Here is a 26,576-nt window from a genome sequence, read left to right as displayed (position 1 = left end):
CTGAAGGGGGCAGCGGCGTCTGCTGTCAGAGCTGTAGAGGCAGCCTCGGGGCCATCCCTGGCTGAGCACAGGAGGCGGAATCTGCCAACACAGAGGTGCCTGTGACACGTCAGCTGGGAAGTGGGCACAGAGCTGGGCACTGTTGGCACACACAGGGGCTGAGGGATGGCTCAGGGAGGGGGTTCAGGGCAGCATCACCGGGAGCACCTGCCAGCCATGGGTGAGCCTGGGAGGAAGTGAGGAGGGCAGGCCTGCACTGGTGGGAGGACGGCCAGAGCGGCCCTGGGACCCACCACCTAGGGGCCAGGGGCTGTCCCAACTGGACGATGGGGCAGGAGTGTGGAGGGCAAGGCAGAGTCCCAGAGTATAGAACTCGGGTGAGCTGCAGACGGGCAGCCGCTAGAGAGGGGCTCTGGGGCTTTGCAGCCGTTCTGCTTTAAGACAGGAATTGCTTGCATGTATTGAAATGGTGGTAAGAGGGAGCCGACGGGGAGGGAGAAATGAAGCTGGTGTCTGCCCTTCCTTACACACAAGAGGGAGCAGCACAGGTGTCCTGATGAGGGAGACGCACAGCCCCAGCGGGAAGCCACCTCCCGCACCGAAATAACAGGGAGCTCCTCGCAGCCCTTCCGGGCAGCAGATCCCATTCTCCGTGAGCTCATTCTGTTCCCACATGCCTGGGACCACATGTGGCTGCTAGCCCTGCACCACATCTGAGGCCACTGAGAGCCACGGGCCACAGAGAGTCTGAGATCTGGGCCCAGGCAGACAGTCTGGGCTCCAAAATTGAGTTTCTGCGCCCGTCTGGCGAGGTGAGAAGTCCCTCTGATGCTCGCAGGCGGCACGGGGCCCAGCACACGCAGCTGTCCTAAGCCCTCTCTAGCTGACTGATCAGCTGAGTTACCCTCCATCCTCCCAGCTCTACCAGCCAGTCTCCAGGCTGCGAGTCTGTTCCTAGTCCCCAGGCAGACCCCAGCCTTCCTCCTGTGAAGGGCCACACCTGGTCATCGCCTCCATGGTGCTGGGGCTCCCCGTGGCCCGGCTGCCTCTGCCTGTCCCCAGAATCGGGGCCTGGGCCTGCCCAGCACCCGCCATCCACCCCACAGCTGTGGCATGCAGGCGGGCTTTGCGACTTTTCCCAGTTTCCCGTGTGGAGTCTCAGCCCCCACTGCAGTCTGGCACATCCTGCAGAAGTTTAATCCCATCTTCCTGGACATCAGCAATCACTTACAGCCCAAACCACCTCCCTCGCACCCATACGTGAGACCCCTCACTCACAACTGCACATTCGAAACTCTATCTTTCGGGCCAGGTGAGGTGGCTCATGCCTGTAATCCCAGTATTTTGGGAGGCCGAGGCAGGTGGATCACAAGGTCAGGAGTTTAAGACCAGCCTGACCAACATAGTGAAACCCCATCTCTACAAAAAATTTAAAAATTAGTCGGGCGTGGTGGTGCATACCTGTAGTCCCAGCTACTTGGGAGGCTGAGGCAGGAGAATCGCTTGAACCTGGGAGGCGGAGGTTGTGGTGAGCCAAGATGGCACCACTGGACTCTAGCCAGGGCAACAGAGCGAGACTCCGTCTTAAAAAAAAAGGAACTCGATCTTTCTTGGGTTTGCTTTGGTTTTGGGGTTTTTTAATGGAAGTTTTATCTGAGACACATTTTCTAAAATCTATTTTATCATCAAGCTCGCTGCGTTTGAGGTGATAGAGGCTCTCTGAGGAGATGCTGCCAGGAAGGATGGATTCCTTTCCTCTTTTAACCTCCACGCTCTCTGACCAAGGTAGGCCTGACGGCAGCAACTCAGCCCCGGATGTCCCCTCTCCTGGCCCCGCCCTCACCTGCCTCGGCGTCCTCCTGTCTCCCAGAGGCTTTGTCCAGGCGGCTCAGGTTGGCTGAGTGACTAGAGGTACCCTGAGTGATGGTCACACAGGCAGGGACACCCTATGTCTGTGGTGTTGGAGGAGCTACTGAAACAAAGACTTTTATTCTGAAATCTAGCCCCTCTCTTTTCTCTCTGGTTTCCAAGGGTCAAATCCTTCTCAGGGAGGGAGCACCTTCTGAACGGTGCTGCAAAGTGAGCGAGATCACAGAGTCACAGTGTGTCTGGGGGACAAAGTCTGACTCCAGCGAGCAGACGCCTGCGAAGGACACTCTCCGCTACCCCACTGAACACACTGGACGCACTGAATTCTCTTCCTGGGTCCTGCTGTACAGCTTCTTGGTTGAGGGAGGAGGGGGAGGTTGGAATCTGACTGAAAGAATATTCTAGTCACTGAAACACTGTATCTTCCACCCAAATCTAGTGTCTCTTAAGTATCTCTCGTGGTCACCAAAAAAGGACTGGAGAGCACACAGTCATCAGGATGCTATTCCAGGAATTCAGCTGGAAAGCAATGAGGCCTGAATGGGGGAGGGGGTGGGAGTGAGAGGGGCCAGTCTGTGGGGGCAGCAACAACCCCAGCCCAGAGGCGCTGAAGCAGAGGGAAGATTAGAGGACGCATGCCTGACATGGTCAAGGGGGATGAGTGAGCAGCTTGGGAGTTGTGGGGGGGTGGGAGTGCAGTGTGGGGAGTTAGGGGGTGGGAGTGCAGTGTGGGGAGTTAGGGGGTGGGAGTGCAGCGTGGGGAGTTAGGGGGTGGGAGTGCAGCGTGGGGAGTGAGGGGGTGGGAGTGCAGCGTGGGGAGTGAGGGGGTGGGAGTGCAGCGTGGGGAGTGGGGGGGTGGGAGTGCAGCGTGGGGAGTGGGGGGGTGGGAGTGCAGCGTGGGGAGTGGGGGGGTGGGAGTGCAGTGTGGGGAGTTAGGGGGTGGGAGTGCAGTGTGGGGAGTTAGGGGGTGGGAGTGCAATGTGGGGAGTGAGGGGGTGGGAGTGCAGGGCGGGGAGTGAGGGGGTGGGAGTGCAGTGTGGGGAGTGGGGGGGTGGGAGTGCAGCGTGGGGAGTGAGGGGGTGGGAGTGCAGTGTGGGGAGTGAGGGGGTGGGAGTGCAGTGTGGGGAGTTAGGGGGTGGGAGTGCAATGTGGGGAGTGAGGGGGTGGGAGTGCAGGGCGGGGAGTGAGGGGGTGGGAGTGCAGTGTGGGGAGTGGGGGGGTGGGAGTGCAGTGTGGGGAGTGAGGGGGTGGGTGTGCAGTGTGGGGAGTGGGGGGGTGGGAGTGCAGCGTGGGGAGTGAGGGGGTGGGAGTGCAGCGTGGGGAGTGAGGGGGTGGGAGTGCAGGGCGGGGAGTGAGGGGGTGGGAGTGCAATGTGGGGAGTGAGGGGGTGGGAGTGCAGCGTGGGGAGTGAGGGGGTGGGTGTGCAGTGTGGGGAGTGAGGGGGTGGGAGTGCAGGGCGGGCTGTGAGGGGATGGGAGTGCAGTGTGGGGAGTGAGGGGGTGGGAGTGCAGTGTGGGGAGTGAGGGGGTGGGAGTGCAGTGTGGGGAGTGAGGGGGTGGGAGTGCAGGGCGAGGTGTGAGGGGGTGGGAGTGCTGGGCGGGGTGTGAGGGGGTGGGTGTGCAGTGTGGGGAGTGAGGGAGTGAGAGTGCAGTGTAGCGAGTGAGGGGGCAGGCGTGCAGTGTGGGGTGTGAGGGGGTGGGTGTGCAGTGTAGAGTGTGAGGGGCTGGGTGTGCAGTGTGGGGTGTGAGGGGGTGCGAGTGCAGCGTGGGGAGTGATGGGGTGCGTGTGCAGTGAGGGGTGTGACAGGGTGGGCGTGCAGTGCGGGGTGTGAGGGCGTGAGCCTGCAGTGCGGGGCGTGAGGGGGTGGCTGTGCAGTGCAGGGTGTGCGTGGGGCATGAGTGTTCAGTGTGGGTGATCCAGGGCATGAGGGAAGAACTGCAGTGAGCAAGATGGGGAGCATGAGGCCCCAGTGGAGATGCCCACCAGACACGGGTCCTTGGGGCTTGACCTCATGAGGGCCACTGTGTAGGGGCATGAGGGTGAGGGCTGTGCCAGGGCTGAAGGAGGTCACCGTTCTGGAGAGGGAGCAGAAGGGCTGCAGAAGGAGCTTTGGGAGAAAAAGAGCAGAGTGGGGGGTGTGAAAGTGGCCAGAGGGCAGGGGCAGAGGACAGGGCACGCTGTGTCCTGGTGACTCAGCAGCAGGAAGCAGGTGCCCCCACAGGGAAGCCACATCCACCTGGGCTGGACCCCAGCTTCTGGGACCTCCACAGGGAGCTGTGTCAGTGGAGCACCATCGGGGAAGTTGGCTGCAGGGACGTCTGAAACCAGGGAAAGAGCCGCAGAGTTCAGATGTGCCTTCTGAGAAGTCTGGTGGTAGAAGGAGGAGACCCCTAGCGCCCACAGAGGTAAAGAGGTGGAGAATGCTCACCCTAGGACCGGTGTCACTGAGCCCCGCTATGCACACAGAGAGAATAACACCGTGGACAGGCAGACGATGCTCCTGAGCGGTCGTTACACATTCAGGTAGAAGGAAATCAAACACGGAAGCATCTCTGAGACTATCACCGGCACGGGGACCGCATGTCCAGCACCTGCGCTCTGTTCCACAGCCCGCTGCACTTCTATTTAACAACTTACATTGTTTTCAAAACTGCAAGTTTTAATACGTTTTATTAAAAATCCTTGAACCCTTTATGCCATACCTGGTTCTCCATCAGGACCAGGGGGTCCTATGTCACCAGAATCTCCTTTCTCACCTGAAAACGAAAAACAAGGTCCAAGTCACTACGAAGAGGCGGACGTGATCTACGCATTAAAGACATCAGGACTGAAAATGAGATTTCTCAGGTGGGTTTCTCCCAGGCCCTCTTGTAGCTGTGACGTGCCGGAGCTCCATTCTGCAGGTAATTCCTGCTTCTGGCGCTTTTTATGTGATATGAAGCATATATGTCATGGGATGACGGGGATTATCAGGTGATCATTCTTTAAGTCGGTTCTGGGAAATCCAGGATACCTGACAGAACACTCTGCAGACACCGTCTCATGAATCCCTGGTGACATGAGTAAGCGGCCACTCCTGCCAACAGCACCACCCCCTCCCCTGCCCCCACGTCTCTCACAACAGCAGGAAAATTCGGATCGAGCATGAAAAGGGAGCACAGGGCCGGCCTTAGAGCTCATCTAATCCAAGAGTCTTTCCTGCCCCGGCTCATGGCTGCCTGATGTCCTGGAGGGCCCAGACGCCAGGGGCCCTGGACCCCATCCTGGCCTGGACCCAACTTCCTATTAGGTGGGACAAGCCATCTTACCACCCTGCCCCTCGACTTACAAAACAAGGGGGTTGAACAAAATGACGGCAACAGGGCTTTCCAGCGGCTCTAAAGTTAAGTCATGTGACTTAATAGAAACAAGTCCTGGCCGGGCCTGGTGGCTCACACCCGTAATCCCAGCACTTTGGGAGGCCAAGGCAGGTGGATCACGAGGTCAGGAGATCGAGACCATCCTGGCTAACACAGTAAAACCCCGTCTCTACTAAAAATACAAAAAATTAGCCAGGTGTGATGGCACACACCTGTAATCCCAGCTACTCAGGAGGCTGAGGCAGGAGAATTGCTTGAATCCAGGAGGTGGGGGTTGCAGTGAGCCGAGATCATGCCATTGCACTCCAGCCTGGGCAACAGAGCAAGACTCCGTCTCAGAAAAACAAAAGACAGAAAGAAACAAGTCCTAACGCATTTGCTTTATTCTCACGGAGAGGGCCTAAACCCTCTGCGAAGGAACGCGTGTGGGTCCAGATTCCAACGGCAGAAGGAGAGAAGGGGTTCAGCCTCCGCCCACCTGATTCCTTTGTGTTCTTTTATCAGCATCGGGAGCTTGGGAATGAAAGCACAGCTTGACCAGACCCAGGATGACAATCTCAGCAAAGCTAAACAAGGCCGGCCTGGACCAGCTGCCCCTTAGGAGATGCTGGAATCCGCCCAGAGCACACACCGTATGGGAAAGGTGTACACATCCCTTCGTGTGTGTCAGTGTGCAACGTGGCATTATTCACAAGAGGCAACAGGTGGAAAGAGCCGTGTCCGTCGACAGGTGAATGGATAACAAATGTGGTCCATCCATACAGTGGAACGTTATTCCTTAAAAAGCAGGGAATTCTGACCACACGGCCACGTAGGTGAACCCTGAAAACATGACACTAAGTGAAATCAGCTAGACACAAAAGGACAAACGTTGTTAGAATTGCACAGATGTGAAATACCTAGAATGGGTCAGTCCAGAGACAGAAAGCAGATCGGAGGTGACCGGGGTGGGGGAGGAGGAACGGGGAGCACTGCTTGGTGCGTACAGAGTTTCTCTTTGGAGAGACAGAGGGTTTTGGAAATGGTGCTGATGGCTGTAAAACACTGCGAATGTACTCAGTGCTCCTGAGTTGTACGCTTAAAATACTTCAAATGGCAAGTTTGGGGCCATGAGCCTCTTACCATAACGTCAGGTGGGTTTGTGAAGCACGCACTTCCCTCGGATTCCGTGGATCTCTGCGTGCTCTTCCCTGGGTTGGCCGTGGCAGGGAAGGTGCCTTCCAGGAGGAGGCCCGTGGCTGAGCTGGGCCCCTCCCCATCGCTCTCCTGGCCACAGACCCCTTTCTGCCAGGTACAGGCTGGGCTAGGGGGAGGTCTGTGACCATGGATCCAAGCAAACCACCAGAACCCCTCACAGCTCAAGCCCCGACCGTGGCCTCTTGATACCTGGGCCATCCTGCTCTGAGACAGATGAATGAGACAGAAGAACCTGGCCCCGGAATCGGACAGACCACAGCAGACTCCCCCATCGCCGGTGCTCAGGGCAGCTCAGCCGCATTGCCACACCTCACAGGAACCCTCAGAGACTCATGAGTCTGCACTGCAGAGCTCAGGGACGGCCAGCTCCTTGCCCTCCCACCGGCTCTGTCCCCGAAGCCCAGCACAAGCCTGGAACGAGCCAATCGCTCCAAAGACGTCCACTGACCAGATGTCCCCCGGGGCACAGGAGCAGCCTTCTGAGCAACCCCTTGGCTGTCCTGGCCTCAGTCTTTCATCAGGGAGGCACAGCTGATCTGCCCGCCTCACCAAGGCGGTGCAGCAAATGCAGCAGCAGAGACAGTGCGATTAGAACCCACAGGTGCGGCCTGAGCCTGGGTGGCACCATAGCTGCTGCTCACACCCGCCGCTGCCATCCCAGTCCTGTTCTCACCAACGCCTCGAAACCTGAGAGACCCGAGCTGGCGGGGAGCAGACGCCACATCTCCCAAGCAGGGTCTGTCTGCTCCTTACGTGAGGCGCAAAGCGTGTTACCAGACTTGTTAAGGGCTTTGTGGCTGCACAGCCAGAGTCTTGCCCACACGTGATAGCTGCAGCCCCTCCATCCTGGGGCGCTGTGAAAATCCCGCAGCATGGGGGGCACTTCACCCCACGCTGCAGGCACAGAGCCAGCAACTAGCTCCAAGCACCCCAAAAATGTAGGCACTGCTGCAGATTTCTTACCTACCGTGCCGAGAAAATGAATAAGCGCACCAGACAGGACGGTTCAGGCTAGAGGTATTCTCAGGGAATCCAGACCCTGAGCCTGGGGCTGGGGAAACGAGGCAAGAATCGCATCACAAATACCTTTAGAGCCAATGGGACCGATTTTTCCATGGCGACCCACATTGCCTTTCTGTCCTTTGTCCCCCATGTCTCCTGTAGAAAACAACAAGAACAAAGTTGGTTGATGCACAGGTGACCCTGTGGCCTCCTCCCTCACACACACACCCGGGTGAGCCTGTGACCTCCTCCATCACACACACACCCGGGTGACCCTGCGGCCTCCGCCATCACACACACGCCCGGGTGACCCTGTGGCCTCCTCCATCCCACACACGCCCGGGTGACCCTGTGGCCTCCTCCATCACACACACACCCAGGTGAGCCTGTGGACTCCTCCATCACACACACTCCCGGGTGAGCCTGTGGCCTCCGCCATCACACACACACCCGGGTGAGCCTGTGGCCTCCTCCATCACACACACGCCCGGGTGAGCCTGTGGACTCCTCCATCACACACACTCCCGGGTGAGCCTGTGGCCTCCGCCATCACACACACACCCGGGTGAGCCTGTGGCCTCCTCCATCACACACACGCCTGGGTGAGCCTGTGGCCTCCGCCATCACACACACACCCGGGTGAGCCTGTGGACTCCTCCATCACACACACGCCCGGGTGAGCCTGTGGCCTCCGCCATCACACACACGCCCGGGTGAGCCTGTGGACTCCTCCATCACACACACTCCCGGGTGAGCCTGTGGCCTCCTCCATCACACACACTCCCGGGTGAGCCTGTGGCCTCCGCCATCACACACACACCCGGGTGAGCCTGTGGCCTCCTCCATCACACACACGCCCGGGTGAGCCTGTGGACTCCTCCATCACACACACTCCCGGGTGAGCCTGTGGCCTCCGCCATCACACACACACCCGGGTGAGCCTGTGGCCTCCTCCATCACACACACGCCTGGGTGAGCCTGTGGCCTCCGCCATCACACACACACCCGGGTGAGCCTGTGGACTCCTCCATCACACACACGCCCGGGTGAGCCTGTGGCCTCCGCCATCACACACACGCCCGGGTGAGCCTGTGGACTCCTCCATCACACACACTCCCGGGTGAGCCTGTGGCCTCCTCCATCACACACACTCCCGGGTGAGCCTGTGGCCTCCGCCATCACACACACGCCCGGGTGAGCCTGTGGACTCCTCCATCACACACACGCCTGGGTGAGCCTGTGGACTCCTCCATCACACACACACCCGGGTGAGCCTGTGGCCTCCGCCATCACACACACACCCGGGTGAGCCTGTGGCCTCCTCCATCACACACACGCCTGGGTGAGCCTGTGGCCTCCGCCATCACACACACACCCAGGTGAGCCTGTGGACTCCTCCATCACACACACGCCCGGGTGAGCCTGTGGCCTCCGCCATCACACACACACCCGGGTGAGCCTGTGGACTCCTCCATCACACACACTCCCGGGTGAGCCTGTGGCCTCCGCCATCACACACACACCCGGGTGAGCCTGTGGCCTCCTCCATCACACACACGCCTGGGTGAGCCTGTGGCCTCCGCCATCACACACACACCCGGGTGAGCCTGTGGACTCCTCCATCACACACACGCCCGGGTGAGCCTGTGGCCTCCGCCATCACACACACGCCCGGGTGAGCCTGTGGACTCCTCCATCACACACACTCCCGGGTGAGCCTGTGGCCTCCGCCATCACACACACACCCGGGTGAGCCTGTGGCCTCCTCCATCACACACACGCCTGGGTGAGCCTGTGGCCTCCGCCATCACACACACACCCGGGTGAGCCTGTGGACTCCTCCATCACACACACGCCCGGGTGAGCCTGTGGCCTCCGCCATCACACACACGCCCGGGTGAGCCTGTGGACTCCTCCATCACACACACTCCCGGGTGAGCCTGTGGCCTCCGCCATCACACACACACCCGGGTGAGCCTGTGGCCTCCGCCATCACACACACACCCGGGTGAGCCTGTGGCCTCCTCCATCACACACACGCCTGGGTGAGCCTGTGGCCTCCGCCATCACACACACACCCGGGTGAGCCTGTGGACTCCTCCATCACACACACGCCCGGGTGAGCCTGTGGCCTCCGCCATCACACACACGCCCGGGTGAGCCTGTGGACTCCTCCATCACACACACTCCCGGGTGAGCCTGTGGCCTCCGCCATCACACACACACCCGGGTGAGCCTGTGGCCTCCTCCATCACACACACGCCTGGGTGAGCCTGTGGCCTCCGCCATCACACACACACCCGGGTGAGCCTGTGGACTCCTCCATCACACACACGCCCGGGTGAGCCTGTGGCCTCCGCCATCACACACACGCCCGGGTGAGCCTGTGGACTCCTCCATCACACACACTCCCGGGTGAGCCTGTGGCCTCCTCCATCACACACACTCCCGGGTGAGCCTGTGGCCTCCGCCATCACACACACACCCGGGTGAGCCTGTGGACTCCTCCATCACACACACGCCCGGGTGACCCTGTGGACTCCTCCATCACACACACACCCAGGTGAGCCTGTGGACTCCTCCATCACACACACGCCCGGGTGAGCCTGTGGCCTCCGCCATCACACACACGCCCGGGTGAGCCTGTGGACTCCTCCATCACACACACGCCCGGGTGACCCTGTGGCCTCCTCCATCACACACATGCCCGGGTGACCCGATGGCCTCCTCCATCACACACACGCCCGGGTGGCCCAATGGCCCTCCTCCCTAACATCACAGACATAGAAGAGACCAAGAAAGACAGCTCTACATCTCTTCAGGGTCACGTATGTGACTGTCACAAGGAGGCCACCTGTTGATGCAGCTCCCAGAGGACAACGTGTTCCCCTTAGAAGTCACACACACTATAGAATGGAGGGCCCAAACGGGGCATCCCTAAGTTCCAGACCCGACCACGGCCCATCCCCTCCGTGCCTGTGTGAGGGGAGAGCTCGCCTTTCCTCCATCCCAGCAAGGCAGTGCCACCCAGCCCTTACTCCTGCACCCACACTCTGCAGGCACGGACATAACCGGCACTGTCCAGAACACAGTGTGGGGGTGGGTGGTGGGTGGCGGGTGGCAAAGCCCGGGCTCCTCTCTAGTGTGTGAACTTGAGCCAGGGAGGAGGGTCCCAGGAGCACTTCACAGAGGCCTCCCGACTTGACCTGCTCTAGAGCAGGATGCCCAATGCCCACAACCTGCTGGCCCCTGTCCCCAGCGTGGGTGTGTGCAGCAGTGGTGTGGGGCAGTGTGTGTCCCCCACCCTTCTCCTCTCATTCATAGCAAAAGGGACACCAAGATCCCACAGGACTGTCTCTGTGATCACTGGACCAAGCTTAAGAGTGCCACTGTCACCCAGTCTCTAGAACAAGTTAAGTGAGCGGGAGGAGTTTCTCAGCGCTCCCCTCATGGAGTGTTAAGCCCTCAGCATCTGCTCCTACCTGTCTGCTGGTGATTACCACTGATCACCGGCCCAACCAGCAAACAGCAAACAAGTACATAGGGGAAAACCAGGAAAAGAAACAGGCAATCCGATTTAACTCAGGATTTCATGATCAGTTATAACCCACAGTTACAGGAACTAATGAAATTCAATGTGGGCCATCCTGCAAGGTGGCGGGGGTGGGAAGGGCTTCCTACTGGACGCAGATAATACTCTGTCCCGCCATGACAACACCTGCCTCCTTAGAATCAAGGGCTTCCCTGCCAGGAACTCCGAGTCTGTTTTATGAAGCAGATGTAACATTCCCTCAATTCAGAATAAATAGAAACCAGAGAATGGAATACAGACTCCAGTGAGCTTTGCTAAAGTGAAACCACATACACACCCACAAAAACTGGCTTACATCGCATAAAAACGCAGCCTTGATCCACAAAGCACATTCACGTGCATTCTCATATGTGCTACGAAAATGACACAGCCCAGCATGGCAGAGCCAGGACCAGAGCCACGCTCTGCTGCTCTGAGGCCCAGGCTGCTCTCCTGATGATGGCAGCTGGGGGCCACATCCAGCCTGAGGGACGATGGGGTGATGAGGGAGGCAGGGGACAATCCTAATGGCGCCCAGGCTGGGCCCAGCCAGGATGGAGGCGACTCTGCTTCACACACCGGGCACTGTGTGCCGCCCGCTGTGCAGGGTGCCGGCTGCCAGATTCAGAGCTCAGGGCCTGCTGGTGAATCGGGGAAGCCGTCCAGCAAGCGCATGTGAAGGAAGGGAATAGAAAAGGGGCATGGGACACAGCTTCCTCGTCCGTCCTCAGAGCCTGAGAGGGCGTGGTGCGTGCTCCGTGCCGTGGGGGTTGTGGAGGGTTGGAGAAGAGGGCAGCCAGATCAGACCTGTGTCCAGCAACACCGGCAGGAGACTGGAAGGCGCGAAAGGAGGCCGAGGGCAGAGGCCGGGGTGACGGGGGTCGTGGCAGGCGGCGTCTGGGAGGGTGGGAAGAGCTGCCCAGATTGAGAGACACCCAGAAGGCAGCGTTAGCAGAGGCTCGTGCCTGATGGGACCCGTGGGTGAGGCGCACATGGCGGCACTGGGTGCAAGCCCCCTCTGAGGCGGGGCAGGGAGAGGCGGCTTTGGAGAGGTACAGAGGTGGAGGCCACGGGGCACACGGGAGACGGGGACAGACAGGGGAGACAGAGGACACCGGAGAAAAGCTCCCAGTGGGAGGCAGGGGCCGTGGCGGCCCTCAGGAGCCCCAGGTGAGGAAGAGGAGCTCGGGGAGGGACCCAAGGACAGCAGAGCAGGCAGGGACACAGCGAGGCAGTGAGAGGCACTGGGGGGCACCCAGTGAAGACGGGGCCCGAGACCCAGGTAGGCCCAGGACCAGGCAGACAGCCAGGAGGTCTCACAGAGGGAGGGGCAGAGCCCCACACCAGAGGGAGTGCCAGCGTGTCACCCTCGTCCTCAGGGCGCCAGCCCTGCACTGCTCTGAATCCCTTTCTGCAGCAGCCTGCGTGCCCAGTGCCTGCCAGAGCCACCTGGCCTGCTCTTCCTATGGCAGGCGCTGGGCACCCAGGCCTGCTGTTGGGTCATGACTATTCCAACCTGGAGATTTCATAACAGCAAGATGCCAGAGCAGGGAGAGAGAAGGGCGACCGAGACAAATAGCTTCGATCAACCAGCCACGCTGTACATGCGCAAAGCTCACTGCAAGGGAGGATGCCTGCCACTGCAACTCTACCCTGGAGTGTGACGGAGGGCACCGCTTTGCTGCGGAAGGAGGCACGCTGTGGTCAGCTCTCAGGGCGGGGGGAGCGGGGAAGCTGCCCCTCTGCTGGGTCCGCCCAGCAAGCCTGGTTTTGACCCACAGAAATTCAAAGCTAGCTGAATTCACCTTCTCCAGGAGTCCCCCAAACATTTAGAAACTGTTATCTATCTGAAATCTTCCCTTCACCCAGCTAGAAACCCTCAGTCCCTGCCCCAGCCTGCCTGCCTTTCCCCAGGACATATCCTGGTGTGTCCTGGTTCCCTGGAAGGATGGACACAGCCACCCACCCTGAGTGCCCAGGCACGGCCTGAGCATGTCACTCCCTGCAGTGGACGGAACTGTGCCCCCCACCAAATTCCTCTGTTGAAGCCATGACCCCAGGGTGACGGTATCTGGAGACAAGGCCTTTGGGAGACATTTAGGGTGAGATGGGTTTGTAAGGGCGGGGCCCCCCCAACCGAGATCTGAAGCTGTGAGCTGAGCCCCCCACCACCGCCCTGCTTCTGCTCATCCTCCCACAGAGGGCCCCACAGAAAAGTTCATGTTCCCTGAAACGCACACCTGCTGTTTAGCGTGGTCCCAGGCCCTGTCTGTGCATTGCAGGGAACACGCATCTTCTTCAGGCCTTCTGTCCAAAGACAAACTCTCCTGTCCCCACCTCTCCACCGCTCTGTTCCTGAGGTTCTGTGCTGACCATTAGGAGGAAGGTCAGGACGCGTCCATATTTATGTTTCTTACCGCCCCCGCTCCCCGTCTTCAGTCAGCTGTGGTCCCCCTGTACCCTCTCGAGGAGGTTCAGGCCTCCAGATCAGGCTGGACGCACTCACAGCACCCTCACCATCAGCAAGCAGTCAGAGAGAGGCTTCCACATTTGTGTCTGGTTTCTCGAAACCCCCACATTTGCATCTGGTTTCCAGGAACCCCTATGGCAGGAAGTGGCTGACATATTCTCCAGGGGCAGGAGCTGAGCTCTACTCGCTGGAGACAGGTGCCGAGTGTCAGCGACGACCTTGGGTTTGCATTAACATCCGGCTGTGCGATTTAGAGATGGCTAAAGGCCAAATGCTCTCAACTCAATCTCGAGTTTTAACTTGTGTAAACAGCAGGACGAGTGCCTCCTCCAGTAGACGGACTGAACCGCTAACGAGTCTTTCTCCAAGGTGGGAGGAGCGCACCTCTCCAAGTGCATCTGCGCCCCAGGGGCTTCTCCTCCGCCATCTCCTGGGCCTGTCATCCCAACTACCTGTCAGCCTGGGGGCCTGACCTCGTCCTCCAGGGAGGAGCTCTCTGGGTGGGAAGACAGGGGAAGGGGGTCTTCAGGTCGCTTCTCTCTCCCCGCCAGTGTCCTTGACCAGCTTCATATCTCACCTCTCAGGGGTATCAGGGAGAAATTGCTCCCAGGTCGGGAGGAAGCCCCTTGCGCCATCCCCATCTTTTCCAGGTGGAAGCTTTTTAGCAAATAGTTGACTCTTCATTCAGGTGAAGGGTCACATCCGCCTCTGCCACGAGGCTCCTCGGCTCCTGTGGTGTTTGGGCTTTTCCATGGGAAGGTGACTCTGATGCCGCCCCTCTGCAAGTGGGGACTCGGTGAGGGTCCCGGGATCCTGCTCATGTTTCCATCTTTCAGAAATAAATTTGAATACTCCCAGGCAGACTGTGCCAGGAAAGCACCTCCACATGTGCGCGCTGAGTTCAGCTTCGCAACATTCCCATCACCGCCATCTGTTAGGGCTGAATTACATCCGCCTAAATCCCGACGTTGGAGCCCTAACCCCAATGTGACCCAATGGAAGCAGGGTCTTCAAAGAGGTCGCACAGGTGGGCCCCGGTCCAACAGGACCATGACTTTACATGAAGAGAAGGAGATGCCAGGGTTGTGCGCCACGGAGGAAAGGCCACGTGAGACAGAGCAGGACGATGCTCCGCCGGCACCCGGACCCCTGACTTCCAGCCTCCAGCCTCCACCACGGGGGGAAGGGGGAAACCATCTCTGTCCTTCACGCTGCCCGCTGTGTGGTATCTGTTTCAACTGCCTGAGCAGACTGAGCCACTGCCTTCTGCTCCAGAAGGTAAGTGAGCGAGGGCTGTATCTCTGAACTGAGAGTAAAGTGACCAGCGCAGGTCACACCATGAGCCAGGAAGGAACACAGCGCCCTGTGACTCAGAGCACAGCCTCTGCCATCAGACAGGCCTGGCCTGAATCCCAGCGCTCCACCACGAAACCTTCCATAAGTTACCACCCTCTGTAAGCCTCAGTTTCCTTGTCTGTCAGGTGGCACCTCAGGGCATTCAGTGCCTCGGGAACAGCAGCACACACTGATGGCATGGATGTCACTCAGGCCGAGGCCGCCTGACTCCACGCCCAGGGCTGCAAACCCAGCACCTCCACTGTGGGCAGGCCCCAGCCTGCAGGGCTTCCACCCCACCATGCAGCCAAAGCTGCCCTCCACGGGCCAGGAACTGCAGGGAGGCTGTCTTGCTTAGAGCCGAGGCTATACGCCTGGTGTGGGTTTGTGCTACTGTGGGAGGACAAGCAGTGCCCCACTCCCAAGCCCATGGGGAGGAGACAGAGGCCAAGAGACCAGGCTGCGCAAAGCAGCAGCCAGAGCCCGCTCCGAGCAGAGACCCTCCCAGCAGAGCCCCCCTCCCGGCAGAGCCCGCTCCAAGCAGAGCCCCTCCCAGCAGAGCCCCTCCCAGCAGGGCCCCCTCCCAGCAGGGCCCCCTCCCAGCAGGGCCCCTCCCAGCAGAGCCCCTCCTAGAAGAGCCCGCTCCAAGCAGAGCCCCTCCCAGCAGAGCCCCTCCCAGCAGGGCCCCCTCCCAGCAGGGCCCCCTCCCAGCAGAGCCCCTCCCAGCAGAGCCCCTCCCAGCAGGGCCCCCTCCCAGCAGAGTCCCCCTCCCCCGGAGCAGAGCCCCCTCCCAGCAGAGCCCTCTGAGCCTGCTGGCCTGTGTCAGCTGTGACCAAGGGCACTGGGCTGGTGGGGAGTTGGGGCGGCTACAGGTGGCCCAAAACCTCCTGTCCCCTTTTATTCCCTTCTGCCCTAAACCCATGGCTTGGACCACGAGGGTCCCCTCAGCCTTGCAGGGAGGCCTTTGGAGGAAGAGCCAGGCACTGGGCGCAGCTGGGCCTGGGCTGGCCAAACGCTCCCTCAGCCGGATGAGCCAGCGCTAACCCTCCAGACACGCTGGCAGTAGGCAGAGATTACTGTTCTCTGGCCCTCCAGAAAGGGAACAAGCAAAACGCCTTGAGCACCTGAAAAGCCTGTTGCTGCGACCTTTGCTCTTGGCCAGTCTGCTTTGCTTTGCTGTTAAAATTCTTTGAAGAATGTCTCAGGAACATTTTTAAAATGTTTTCCTTAACTTTTTTTTTGAGACAGAGTCTTGCTCTGTTGCTCAGGCTGGAGTGCAATGGTGCAGTCTTGGCTCACTGCAATCACTGCCTCCCAGGTTCAAGTGACTCCCTCCTTCAGCCTCCCGAGTAACTGGGACTACAGGTGTGCGCCATCACATCCATCTAATTTTTGTATTTTTAGTAGGAACCGTGGTGTTTAGTTTCACCATGGTGGCCAGGCTGGCCTCGAACTCCTGACCTCAGGTGATCCACTCACCTAGGCCTCCCAAAGTGCTGGGATCACAGGCATGTATTGTATTGCATTTCTTCAAAGCATTGTAACAGAAGATGAACTGGCTTTATCAGTACAATCCTGGTGACAAAACAATCAAACAGTGGCTACCGAGAGGTGGAAGTGGTCCAGCAAAGCCAAGCAGCCTGGCCGAGAGCAACAGGCTTTTCAGGTGCTCAAAGCGTTTTGCTCGTTCTCTTTCTAGAGGGCCAGAGAACAGTGACCTCTGCCTACTGCCAGCGTGTTTGGAGGAAGTCAGCCAAAGCTTCAGCAGAAAATGCCCAGGAACGCCTCAGCAGGGCCCTTCTCCACAGCAACGCTCCCACTCATTCTCCTTAGAAAACAAGCACAGTGTTGCAAGAGTTTCCATTGGAAATCGTTCAGCAGACACTTTGCTGCCCCAATTTGGCTCGTTCTGATCTCTTTTAGTTTCCTAATCCTAAAAAAATCTGTAAAGGGCACTATTTTTCTTCAACAAACAATGTAAAAAAGACTACATTGACATGGCTCTATTCCCAGGACCCTCAGTTCTTCAGGGATGGGCTAAATGGCTGGTGTAATTACTTACAAAAGTGTCTTGAACTTGATGGTGCTTCTATTGAGAAATAAAGTTTATATATTTATTTTTTAATTCCATTTTTCCACAAACTTTTTGAAGTTCCCTCACACATTATATACAGACATACACACAAATACTACACACACACATGCATGTACACATACACACACAGATATGCATACACACACATATGCACACATACATACACACACGCATGCACACTACACACATGCACATGCAGCCATATGCACATAAAGACATGCATAGTCATCACCACATACATACATGTGCACAAACATATACATATTAACAGAGATATGCAATATGCAAACACATAACACATGCACACATAAATACACACATGCATTATACATGCATGCAGGCACATTCATACAAACGTGCATGTAGAAATACAACCACACATAGCATGTATGTGCACATGGCATATATCTACATATAAACATACCATATACACATACAACTAAAACTTACAAACCTTCGTACATACATGAATACAAACACACACATATACATACATGGAAAAGCGCTTGGAATTCCAATTCCTCAGCGATGTTTAACAGCTGGGCTTTCTCTGGACCCAGGGCCTGGCTTTATCTCAAAACAAGGCATCCAGCAGCACGTACATAGACACAGGCATACTCACATCACACGTCCATGCATACTATTCACATACATGCCATATGCACATACACACAACTGCACATATGTACATACACAGTATTACATATACATATGCACACATGCATGCACATATTACAACATGTGTGTGTCCATACATACAAGCATACATTCGCAAACATATGCTGTGTGTGTATGCATGCACATGCTATACACACGTGTGCATGAGTGCATGTACATGAGCACACTTTTATCCTCACAGAACTCAAGCTTATACAGCTAGTTTAAACCTCGGTTTAACTGAGAACCCCGAAAGCACCCAGGAGACCTTCACTAGCACTACACCCCAACATCCACACAGCAGCCACACACACTGGAACCTATTGGTGTGAGCTGCTGTTTCTGACAGAAATATTCTATTTTAGGGTGTTTAGGGGAAGAAGAAAAGCTAAGAACTGTTAAAATCCACTGAGATTATCCACACATTCTCCGCTTCATACCACAGCCTTTTCTGTAGCCGACTTGTTTCAACTTGAAGACATTTCTTGGAAACTAACCCCTGTGCAGAACAGCAGTGTGGTTACAGACCCAGAGGTTCTCCCAGGACAGCAGCCTGGAACAAGAGCTCTAACACCTTTTTCCTTCTCCCAAGGCCTCATGCACCTCCAAACAACAGAAAGCTCTTTGCAAGAAGCAAGCAATGCCCCCTCCCGCTGGCTGCGTGCGGCAACAGGAATGCACCAGCTGCCCCCCACCCCATCCTTTCCCTCTCCCGCCACAGGAGCTTCTTGGCTACGGCACCCGGTGCACTGGGCACTAATGCTGTGGCCCAGCCCACACTTCATCAATGTCATGAGCGGCGCCGTGCCTCCCATCTGTCCTCTGGACACGCATGAGGAGTGAGGGCAGCTCAAAGCAGGTGCTGAGTTCTTATCAATTTTAATGAACACGTCACACAGTCTCTGAAGTGGAGAAGGGGCAAAAAGAGGCTTTGGAAGTCAGCTTCCTCGGCGATTTTAGCAGCTGGGCTTTCCCTGGGCCACGGCCTGGCTTTGTTAGCTCAGCACAGGCCATCCAGCAGCACCGCCTCCCAAGTGGAGGTGGTGGGGGTCTCGCTTTGGCGACAGGACACCCCCTCAACACCCCCCATGCACACCCAGCCACCTGTCCAGAGCAGCACCCCCTGCAGCCAGGCCCCTATGTGGGCAGAGCATGCACTTTGCAGAGGCAGAGGCATCTCGACCCCCACCAGCAGGGACAGCCCAGGCCTTCAGCAGTAGCACCTGGGTGCTATTAAGACCAGTGCAGGGTCCCAGGTCGCCCGCCTGGGCCAAGAGCTGCATTCCAACAAGAGCCCATGGGTACCCCTGAAGCAGAGCCCGGACTCCATAGACAAGCAAAGAGCACAGCCCCCACCCAGCACGGCCAAAAGCCTCACCCCACAGACCAGCTCTCTAGAACCCGGCAGGCAGCTCCTTCACCTGGGGAAGGGAGGACGACACAGATGGGGGGCCCTAGGCCATAGACTGGGATCACCCACAGATTACAGAGGTATTTGAAGATATAAAACCTCAAGATATTTTTCCATCATGGACGGAGGGCCTTCCGAACGCCGGGTCTTGGGCTAGGACCTGAAGACACAAGGATGAGAGCGCATCTGCAGCCCCGGGCTGTGATTTTGATGTCAGGAGTTGAAAATGTTTTGGAGTGGCCACAGGCTGGGCAGCAGCACGGCTGGCATGAGAGCAACACTGTCACACCCAGGCCCTACTCTTCCCAGCCGTGCTCCTCTTTCTCAGGACCCCCTGCGAGAAGCACTGGGACAGGTGCCCAGACCCACCTCATCATCATGCCCAGCATCGTGCCCAGCATTGTCATGTGCACTGTTGTGCCCAGCACCATCATGCCCAGCGTCATCACACCTAGATCCACCCTGTCATCGTGCCCCGCACCGTCGTGCTCAGCGTCATCGTGCCCAGAGTCGTGTCCAGCGTCATCATGCCCAGATCCACTTTGTCATTGTGCCCTGTCTTCATGCCCAGCATAATTGTGCCCAATGTCATTGTGCTCAGCGTCATTATGCCCAGTATCGTCGTGCCCAGATCCACTCCATCATCATGTCCTGTCTTCATGCCCAGCATCATGGTGCCCAGAGTCATCATGCCCAGACACAGCCCATCATCATCATCCCTAGTGTCATCGTGCCCAGCATCATTGTGCTCAGCAGCATCATGCCCAGAGGTATCATGCCCAGAGCCACCCCGTCATTGTGCCCAGATTAACTCTGTCATTGTGCCCAGATCCACTCCTTCATCGTGTTCCGTCTTCATGCCCAGCATCATCATGCCCAGAGGTGTCATGCCCAGAGCCACCCCATCATTGTGCCCAGATTCACTCCATCATTGTGTCCTGTCTTCATGCCCAGTGTCATCGTGCCGAGTCGTTATGCCCAGATCCACTCTGTCATCATGTCAACTGTCTTCATGCCCAGAGTCATCGTGTCCAGCGTCATCGTGCCCAGAGTCGTCATGCCCAGATGCAGCCTGTCATCATGCTCAGTGTCATCATGCTCAGCGCCATCGTGCCAAGCATCATAGTGCCCACCTTCATCGTGCCCACCATCATCGTGCTCAGCATCATGGTGCCCACCATCATCGTGCCCAGCGTCATAGTGCCCAGCGTCATCGTGCTCAGCGTCATCGTGCCCTGCGTCATCATGCCCAGCATCATCGTGCCCAGTGTCATCATGCTCAGCGTCATGGTGCCCACCGTCATCGTGCCCTGCGTCATTGTGCTCAGCGTCATCGTGCCCAGCATCATCGTGCCCACCGTCATCATGCCCAGCATCATGGTGCCCAGCATCATCGTGCCCTGCGTCATAGTGCTCAGTGTCATCATGCTCAGCGTCATGGTGCCCACTGTCATCGTGCTCAGCATCATCGTGCCCACTGTCATCGTGCCCAGCATCATGGTGCCCAGCGTCATCGTGCCCAGCATCATCATGCCCAGCATCATCATTGTGCCCAGATCTACCCCCATCATTGTGCTCAGATTCAACCCGTCACCATGCCCTCATCATCCTGGCCCCTATCACAGTGCCCAGTGTCGTCGTCACAGCATCACTGTGCCCAGAGGAAGCTGAGTTGCAGCCCCAGTTTGACTGGCACTGCAGTGGTTCCCAGGACCCTAGAACCAGGGAAGTCCTGGACCCCAAGTTCCCGCAGAGGTCACTGGTTTTCTCCAGGTGAGTGTCCGCAGCGTAATGCCATGGAAGCCACAGACGTCAGTGATGGGACATCAGGGAACAACCACTGTGCCCCTGCTGCAATCAACTAGAAAACCATCCACCAGCACTCAGCCAGCAAGCCCATGGCCAGGAGAGCCAGTGGGCCAGGGGAGCTGGCAGAGCTGCTTCCCACTGCAGAGCGAGACTCCAGGGAGAGTGTATGGAGGGTGCTGGTGGTTGAGGTCCTGGTTCCCAGCACATCTGAGCCCCCTGGGGCCTGGGCACCGCTTACCACACAGGCAGAGCGCCCAGAGTGTCCTAAGTCTCAGGGAGGGGATTCGTTCCAGGTTGCATATAAAAAGTCCCAAGTTTATTCCCATAAACACCACATCACATGTAAACATATTCTATTCTCTCTTTGACCTAATGTCCTTGAGAATAAACATTATCCAGAACAGAGCACTAACAGCTGACAGAAACAGCCACGATTATCAGAAAGAACGTCAGTTGGTTACTGCAGAGGCCGGAAGTCACACTCATTCCCTAGTGAGTTCCCATGAACAAAAGCACTGGGGCCCAGACTTTCTTCTGTGCAAACGGAGAATAATAACAGCGACCACCAGGCACCAGGCAGCTGCCGCATCCAAGACATAGTGTGTGTATCCTTCCATTCCACCCTCCTGGTAGTCCTGAGAGGTAGAGGCCCAACCCCCACTCCCCACGTTATAGGTACGTAAAAAGGAGGCTTGGGAAGACGAAGCCAGTTCCAGAAGCTGACATGACTGACAGGTGGTAGAGCCACAATGCAGACAGGCCCGGTGTGCCTAGGACAGTCCGGCTCTACCTCTGTGGTCTCTGCACTGCTCAGCTGAGGCTGGGACCACATCGTGCCTAACAATACTGCTCCCTCCCTGCAAACCACTTCCACCTAGAGATGGGGCTCCTAGTTCTGTCCAAGCCATGTGGCCATGGACAGGGTGGTTGCCTATTCTCTGCATCTCGGGGTCCAGCTAAGCATGAAGGTGGGATTTCCAGACGTGACTGCTTTTTCAAATGAGAAAACAGCAATGTAAGATTTTAAGGAATATAAAATATCAAGGAAACATGACACTACCAAAGGAACACAGTAATATTCTAGTAAACCAATCCCAAAGAAATAGAGATCTACAAATTGCCTAACAAATAACTCAAAATAATCATTTTAAGGAAGCTCAGGGAGATACAAGAGAACATACACACACAACTCAACAAAATCAGAAAAACAATACACTAAAAATGAGAAATTCAATGATGAGATAGAGATTTAAAAAAATAAACAAACAAAAACTCTAAAGCTGAAGAACAGAATGAATACAATTTTAAATGCAGTAGAGAGCATCAACAGCAGAATTGATCAAGCAAAAGAAAAGAAAGAGGCTGGTTGCAGTGGCTCACACCTGTAATCCCAGCACTCTGGGAGGCCAAAGCTGATGGATCATGAGATCAGGAGATTGAGACCATCCTGGCCAACCTGGTGAAAACCTGTCTCTACTAAAATACAAAAAATTAGCCAGGCATGGTAGTGAACACCTGTAGTCCCACTACTCGAGAGGCTGAGGCAGGGGAATCGCTTAAACCCAGGAAGTGGAGATTGCAGTGAGCCAAGATCGCACCACTGCACTCCAACCTGGTGACAGAGCAAGACTCCATCTCAAAAACAAAAAAGAAAAAAAAAGAATATGTGAGCTTGATGACGGGTCATTTGAAAATATCCCATTAGAGAAAAAAAAGAAAAAAAGCATTAAAAGAAATTAAGAAAGCCTATGAGATCTAAAGGACACCACCAAGAAAGCTAACATTCACGTTATGGAAGTTGCATTAGGAGAATGTAGAGAGAAGGTGATAGAAAGCTTATTTAAAGAATTAATGGCTAAAAATTTTCCAAACTGGGGAGCAATGTAGACATCAAAGTACATGAAGCTTAAAGTTTCCAAATAGTTTCAACCCACAGAAAACTTCACCAAAACACATTATAATCAAACTACCAAAAAACACAAGAGAGAATTCTGAAAGCAGAAAGAGAAAAAAGACTCATTACATACAAGAGAACCCTCATGAGGCTATCAGCACACTTCTCAGCGGAAAACTTGCAGACCCGGAGAGAGTAGGATCAGATGTTCAAAGAACTGAAACAAAAAGACTGGCAATAAGATTACGTACTCAGCAAAGCCATCCTTCAAAAATGAAGGAAACAGAGTCTCCCAGATACACGGAAGCTAAAGAAGTTCCCACCACCAGACCTGCCTTGCAAGAAATGTAAAGGAAAGTTATTCAAACTGAAACAAAAGGGTGGTAATTAGTCCCCTTTTGAAGTTAGTACACGAAAACATTTGAAAGTGTAGAGATAACTGAGAGAACTAACATATACTCGTCCTAGTCCGTTTTCTGTTGCCATTACTGAATATCTGCAATATTCAATAGAATAGATGAAAAGAAAAGAAATTATTTTTTACAGTTCTGGAGGCTGGGAATCCGAGATCAAGAGGCCACATCTGATGAAGACTCTCCACAGAGTCTTGAGGTGCACAGGGCATCACACGGTCGGGGGCTCACAAGAGAGCCCACCCAGCTTTTCTAATAGTCCCACTCTCATAATGACAGGCCCACTCCTGTCACAGCACATTAACCTATTAACTCACAAATGGATCTATTGTTTTTTTTTTTTTGAGACAGAGTTTCACTCTGTCACCAGGTGCCAGACTGGAGTGCAGTGGAGCGATCTCGGCTCACTGCAACCTCTGCCTCCCAGGTTCCAGCAATTCTCCTGCCTCAGCCTCCCGAGTAGCTGAGACTACAGGCTCACGCCACCACGCCTGGCTAATTTTTGTATTTTTTTAGTAGAGACGGGTTTTCACCATGTTGGCCAGGATGGTCTCAATCTCTTGACCTCGTGATCTGCCTGCCTCAGCCTCCCAAAGTGCTGGGATTACAGGTGTGAGCCACCGCACCCCGCCTGGATCAATTCTTCTATAATGTCAGAGAACTCGTGGTCCAATCACCTCCTAAAGACCCCATCTCTCAATACTGTTACATTGAAGATCAAGTTTCTCACTGCAGCATGATAAAGACGGAAAAAAAAAAAGATTAAGTTTCAACATGAGTTTTGGAGGGGGCAAACATTCAAATGATAGCAGTAGTCAAATTCAGAATACTCTGAGAATGTCATGGTTATGTGTAAGTCATATATAACACTAGTACAAAGGTTAGAAGACAAAGATATTAAAAATAACTATAGTGACAATAATTTGTTGGTTTTTGTTTTTAAAGACAGGGTCTCTCACCCAGGCTGGAGTGCAGTGACACCACCATAGCTCACTGCAGCCTCCAGGTACTGGGTTCAAACAATCTTCCTGCCTCAGCCATGACTACAGGCACGTGCCACCACACACAGCTAATATAGTTTACTTTTTTTTTTTTGAAACAGAGTCTCACTCGGTCACCCAAGCTGGAGTGCAGCGGCACAATCTTGGCTCACTACAACCTCTGCCTCTTGGGTTCAAGCGATTCTCCTGCCTCAGCCTCCCGAGTAGCTGGGACTACAGACACGCACCACCATGCCTGGCTAATTTTTGCATTTTTAGTAGAGACGGGGTTTCACTACACTGGCCAGGCTGGTCTTGAACTTTTGACCTTATGATCTGCCCGCCTCTTCCTCCCAAAGTGCCAGAATTTACAGGTGTGAGCCATTGCACCTGGCTCAATAATTTGTTAATGGATGTACAATTTAAAAAAGATGTAAATTGTGATATCAAAAACATAAAATGTTGGGTGGGTGTAAAAGTGTAGCGTTCTTGCGTGTGATCAAAGCTAAGTTGTTATCAGTTTAACATAAACTGTTATAACTATGAAACATTTTATATGAGCCTTGTGGTAACCGCAAATAAAAAACCAAGTACATACACAAAAGATAAAGAAAAAGTGCTCAAAGCACACTACGACAGGAAAAAGGAAGAAAGAAACAAAGGATCTACCAAGTGACCAGAGAACAATTAACAAAACGGCAATGGTACATCCTTAACTATCAATAATTACTTTAAACGCAAATGAATTAAATTATCCAATCAAAAGACACGGCGTAGCTTAGTGAACAAAAAAATAAGAAGAAGACTCAACTCTATACACTGCCTACAGAAGACACACTTCCGCTTTAAGGGCATGCATTGACTAAAAATGAGGAGATGGAAAAAGATATTCCACACAAATTGAAACCAAAACAGAATAGGAGTAGCTATATTTATTTTATATCAGACAAAATAGGCTATGTCAAAAACTGTAGCCAAGAGTAAAAAGGGTTTTATGTAATGATAAAGGGTCAACTCATCAAGAAAACATAATAATTACCAATATACACTCATTCAACATTGGAGCACCTACATGTGTAAAGCAAATATTAACAGATCTGAAGGGAAATAGTAGGGACTTCAGAACCTCACTTTCAACAGTGGGAAGATCACCCAGACAGAAAATCAGTAAGAAAACATTGGACATAGTCTCCACTTGAGACCGAATGGAGCTAATGCACATAACGAGAACATTCTCTCCAACAGCAGCAGAAGACACGGCTCCCTCAAGCGCACATGCAGCGCTCTTCAGGATAGATCATACATTAGGCCACAAAACAAGTCTTAACAAATTCAAGGCGACTGAAATCACATCAAGCATCTCTTCTGAACACAACAGTATAAAACCAGGAATCAGCAAGAGGAGGAAAACTGGAAAATTCACAAACACGAGAAAATTAAACAACACATTCCTGAACAATCAATGAGTCAAAAAAGAAATCAAAAAATATCTTGAAGCAATTAAAATGAAAACACAACATACCAAAACTTATGGAATACGGCCAAAAGCTGTTCTAAGAGGAAAGGTTGTAATAATAAATACCTACACGGGAGGAAAATAAAGATTACAAATAAACAATCTAACTTTATACCATAAGGGACTAGAAAAACAAAGCCCAAAGTTAGCAGGAGCAAGAAAGTAACAAAGAGCAGAGCAGAAATAATCAAACAGAGACGAGAAAAGCAACAAAACGGAGTTGCTTTTTGAAAAGGCAAAAAAGATGGACAAAGCTTTAGCTAGACTAAGAAAAAACAGAGAACTCAGATAAAATCAGAAACGCAGTGGAGAAAGGTTAAAAGACAAAGATATTAAAAATAGCTATACTCACTGGTGAAAAGCTGAAAGCTTTTACTCTAAAATCAGAAACAAGACAAGGATGCCCATTCTCACCTCTTGTATTCAATATAGTGCTGGAAGTCCTGGCCGGAATGATTAGGCAAGAAAGAGAAAAGGAAAGGGGAAAGGAGATAAAAGGAAAGGGAGAAAGACAGAGCAAGAGAGGAAGAGGAAGGAAGGAGGGAGAGAGGGAAGGAAGGAGGGAGGGAGGGAGGAAGGGAGGGAAGGAGGGAGGGAAGGAAGGAGGGAAGGAAGGAGGGAAGGAAGGAAGGGAGGGAAGGATGGAGGGAGGGAAGGAGGGAGGGAGGGAAGGAGGAGGGGGAAGGGAGGGAAGGAAGGAGGGAAGAAGGAGGGAGGGAGGGAAGGAAGGAGGGAGGGAGGGAGGGAAGGAAGGAAGGGAGGGAAGGAGGGAGTGAGGGAAGGAGGGAGGGGGAAGGGAGGGAAGGAAGGAGGGAAGAAGGAGGGAGGGAGGGAAGGTAGGAGGGAGGGAGGGGAGGAGGGAGGGAGGGAGGGAGGGAAGGAAGGAGGGAGGGAGGGAGGGAAGGAAGGAGGGAGGAAGGGAGGGAAGGGAGGAAGGGAGGGAAGGAGGGAGGGAGGGAAGGAGGGAGGGAAGGAGGGAGGGAGGAAGGGAGGGAAGG

At 54.8% G+C, this 26,576-nt stretch overlaps 1 protein-coding gene across 3 annotated transcripts in view; it reads right to left on the bottom strand.

The window, feature by feature from the left end:
• COLEC11 (collectin subfamily member 11) overlaps window positions 1–26,576 on the bottom strand; it is a 52,858-nt gene that overhangs the window by 3,246 nt on the left and 23,036 nt on the right. For all 3 annotated transcript variants that reach the window (XM_021667194.2, XM_021667195.2, XM_064363824.1), the window contains exons 4-5: window positions 7,512–7,583; window positions 4,572–4,625 (exon numbers count right to left, since the gene is read on the bottom strand). In XM_021667194.2, coding sequence (XP_021522869.1) covers window positions 4,572–4,625; window positions 7,512–7,583 — 126 coding nt within the window. The remainder of the gene's footprint in view (window positions 1–4,571; window positions 4,626–7,511; window positions 7,584–26,576) is intronic.

The sequence above is a fragment of the Aotus nancymaae genome, unplaced genomic scaffold, assembly GCF_030222135.1.
Source record: "Aotus nancymaae isolate 86718 unplaced genomic scaffold, 86718_ANA_hifiasm-v0.15.2.pri h1tg000057l, whole genome shotgun sequence".
In the NCBI taxonomy this organism is placed as follows: Eukaryota; Metazoa; Chordata; class Mammalia; order Primates; family Aotidae; genus Aotus; species Aotus nancymaae.
The sequence above is the reverse complement of the archived record's forward strand: the minus strand, read 5'-3'. Positions and strand labels throughout refer to the sequence as shown.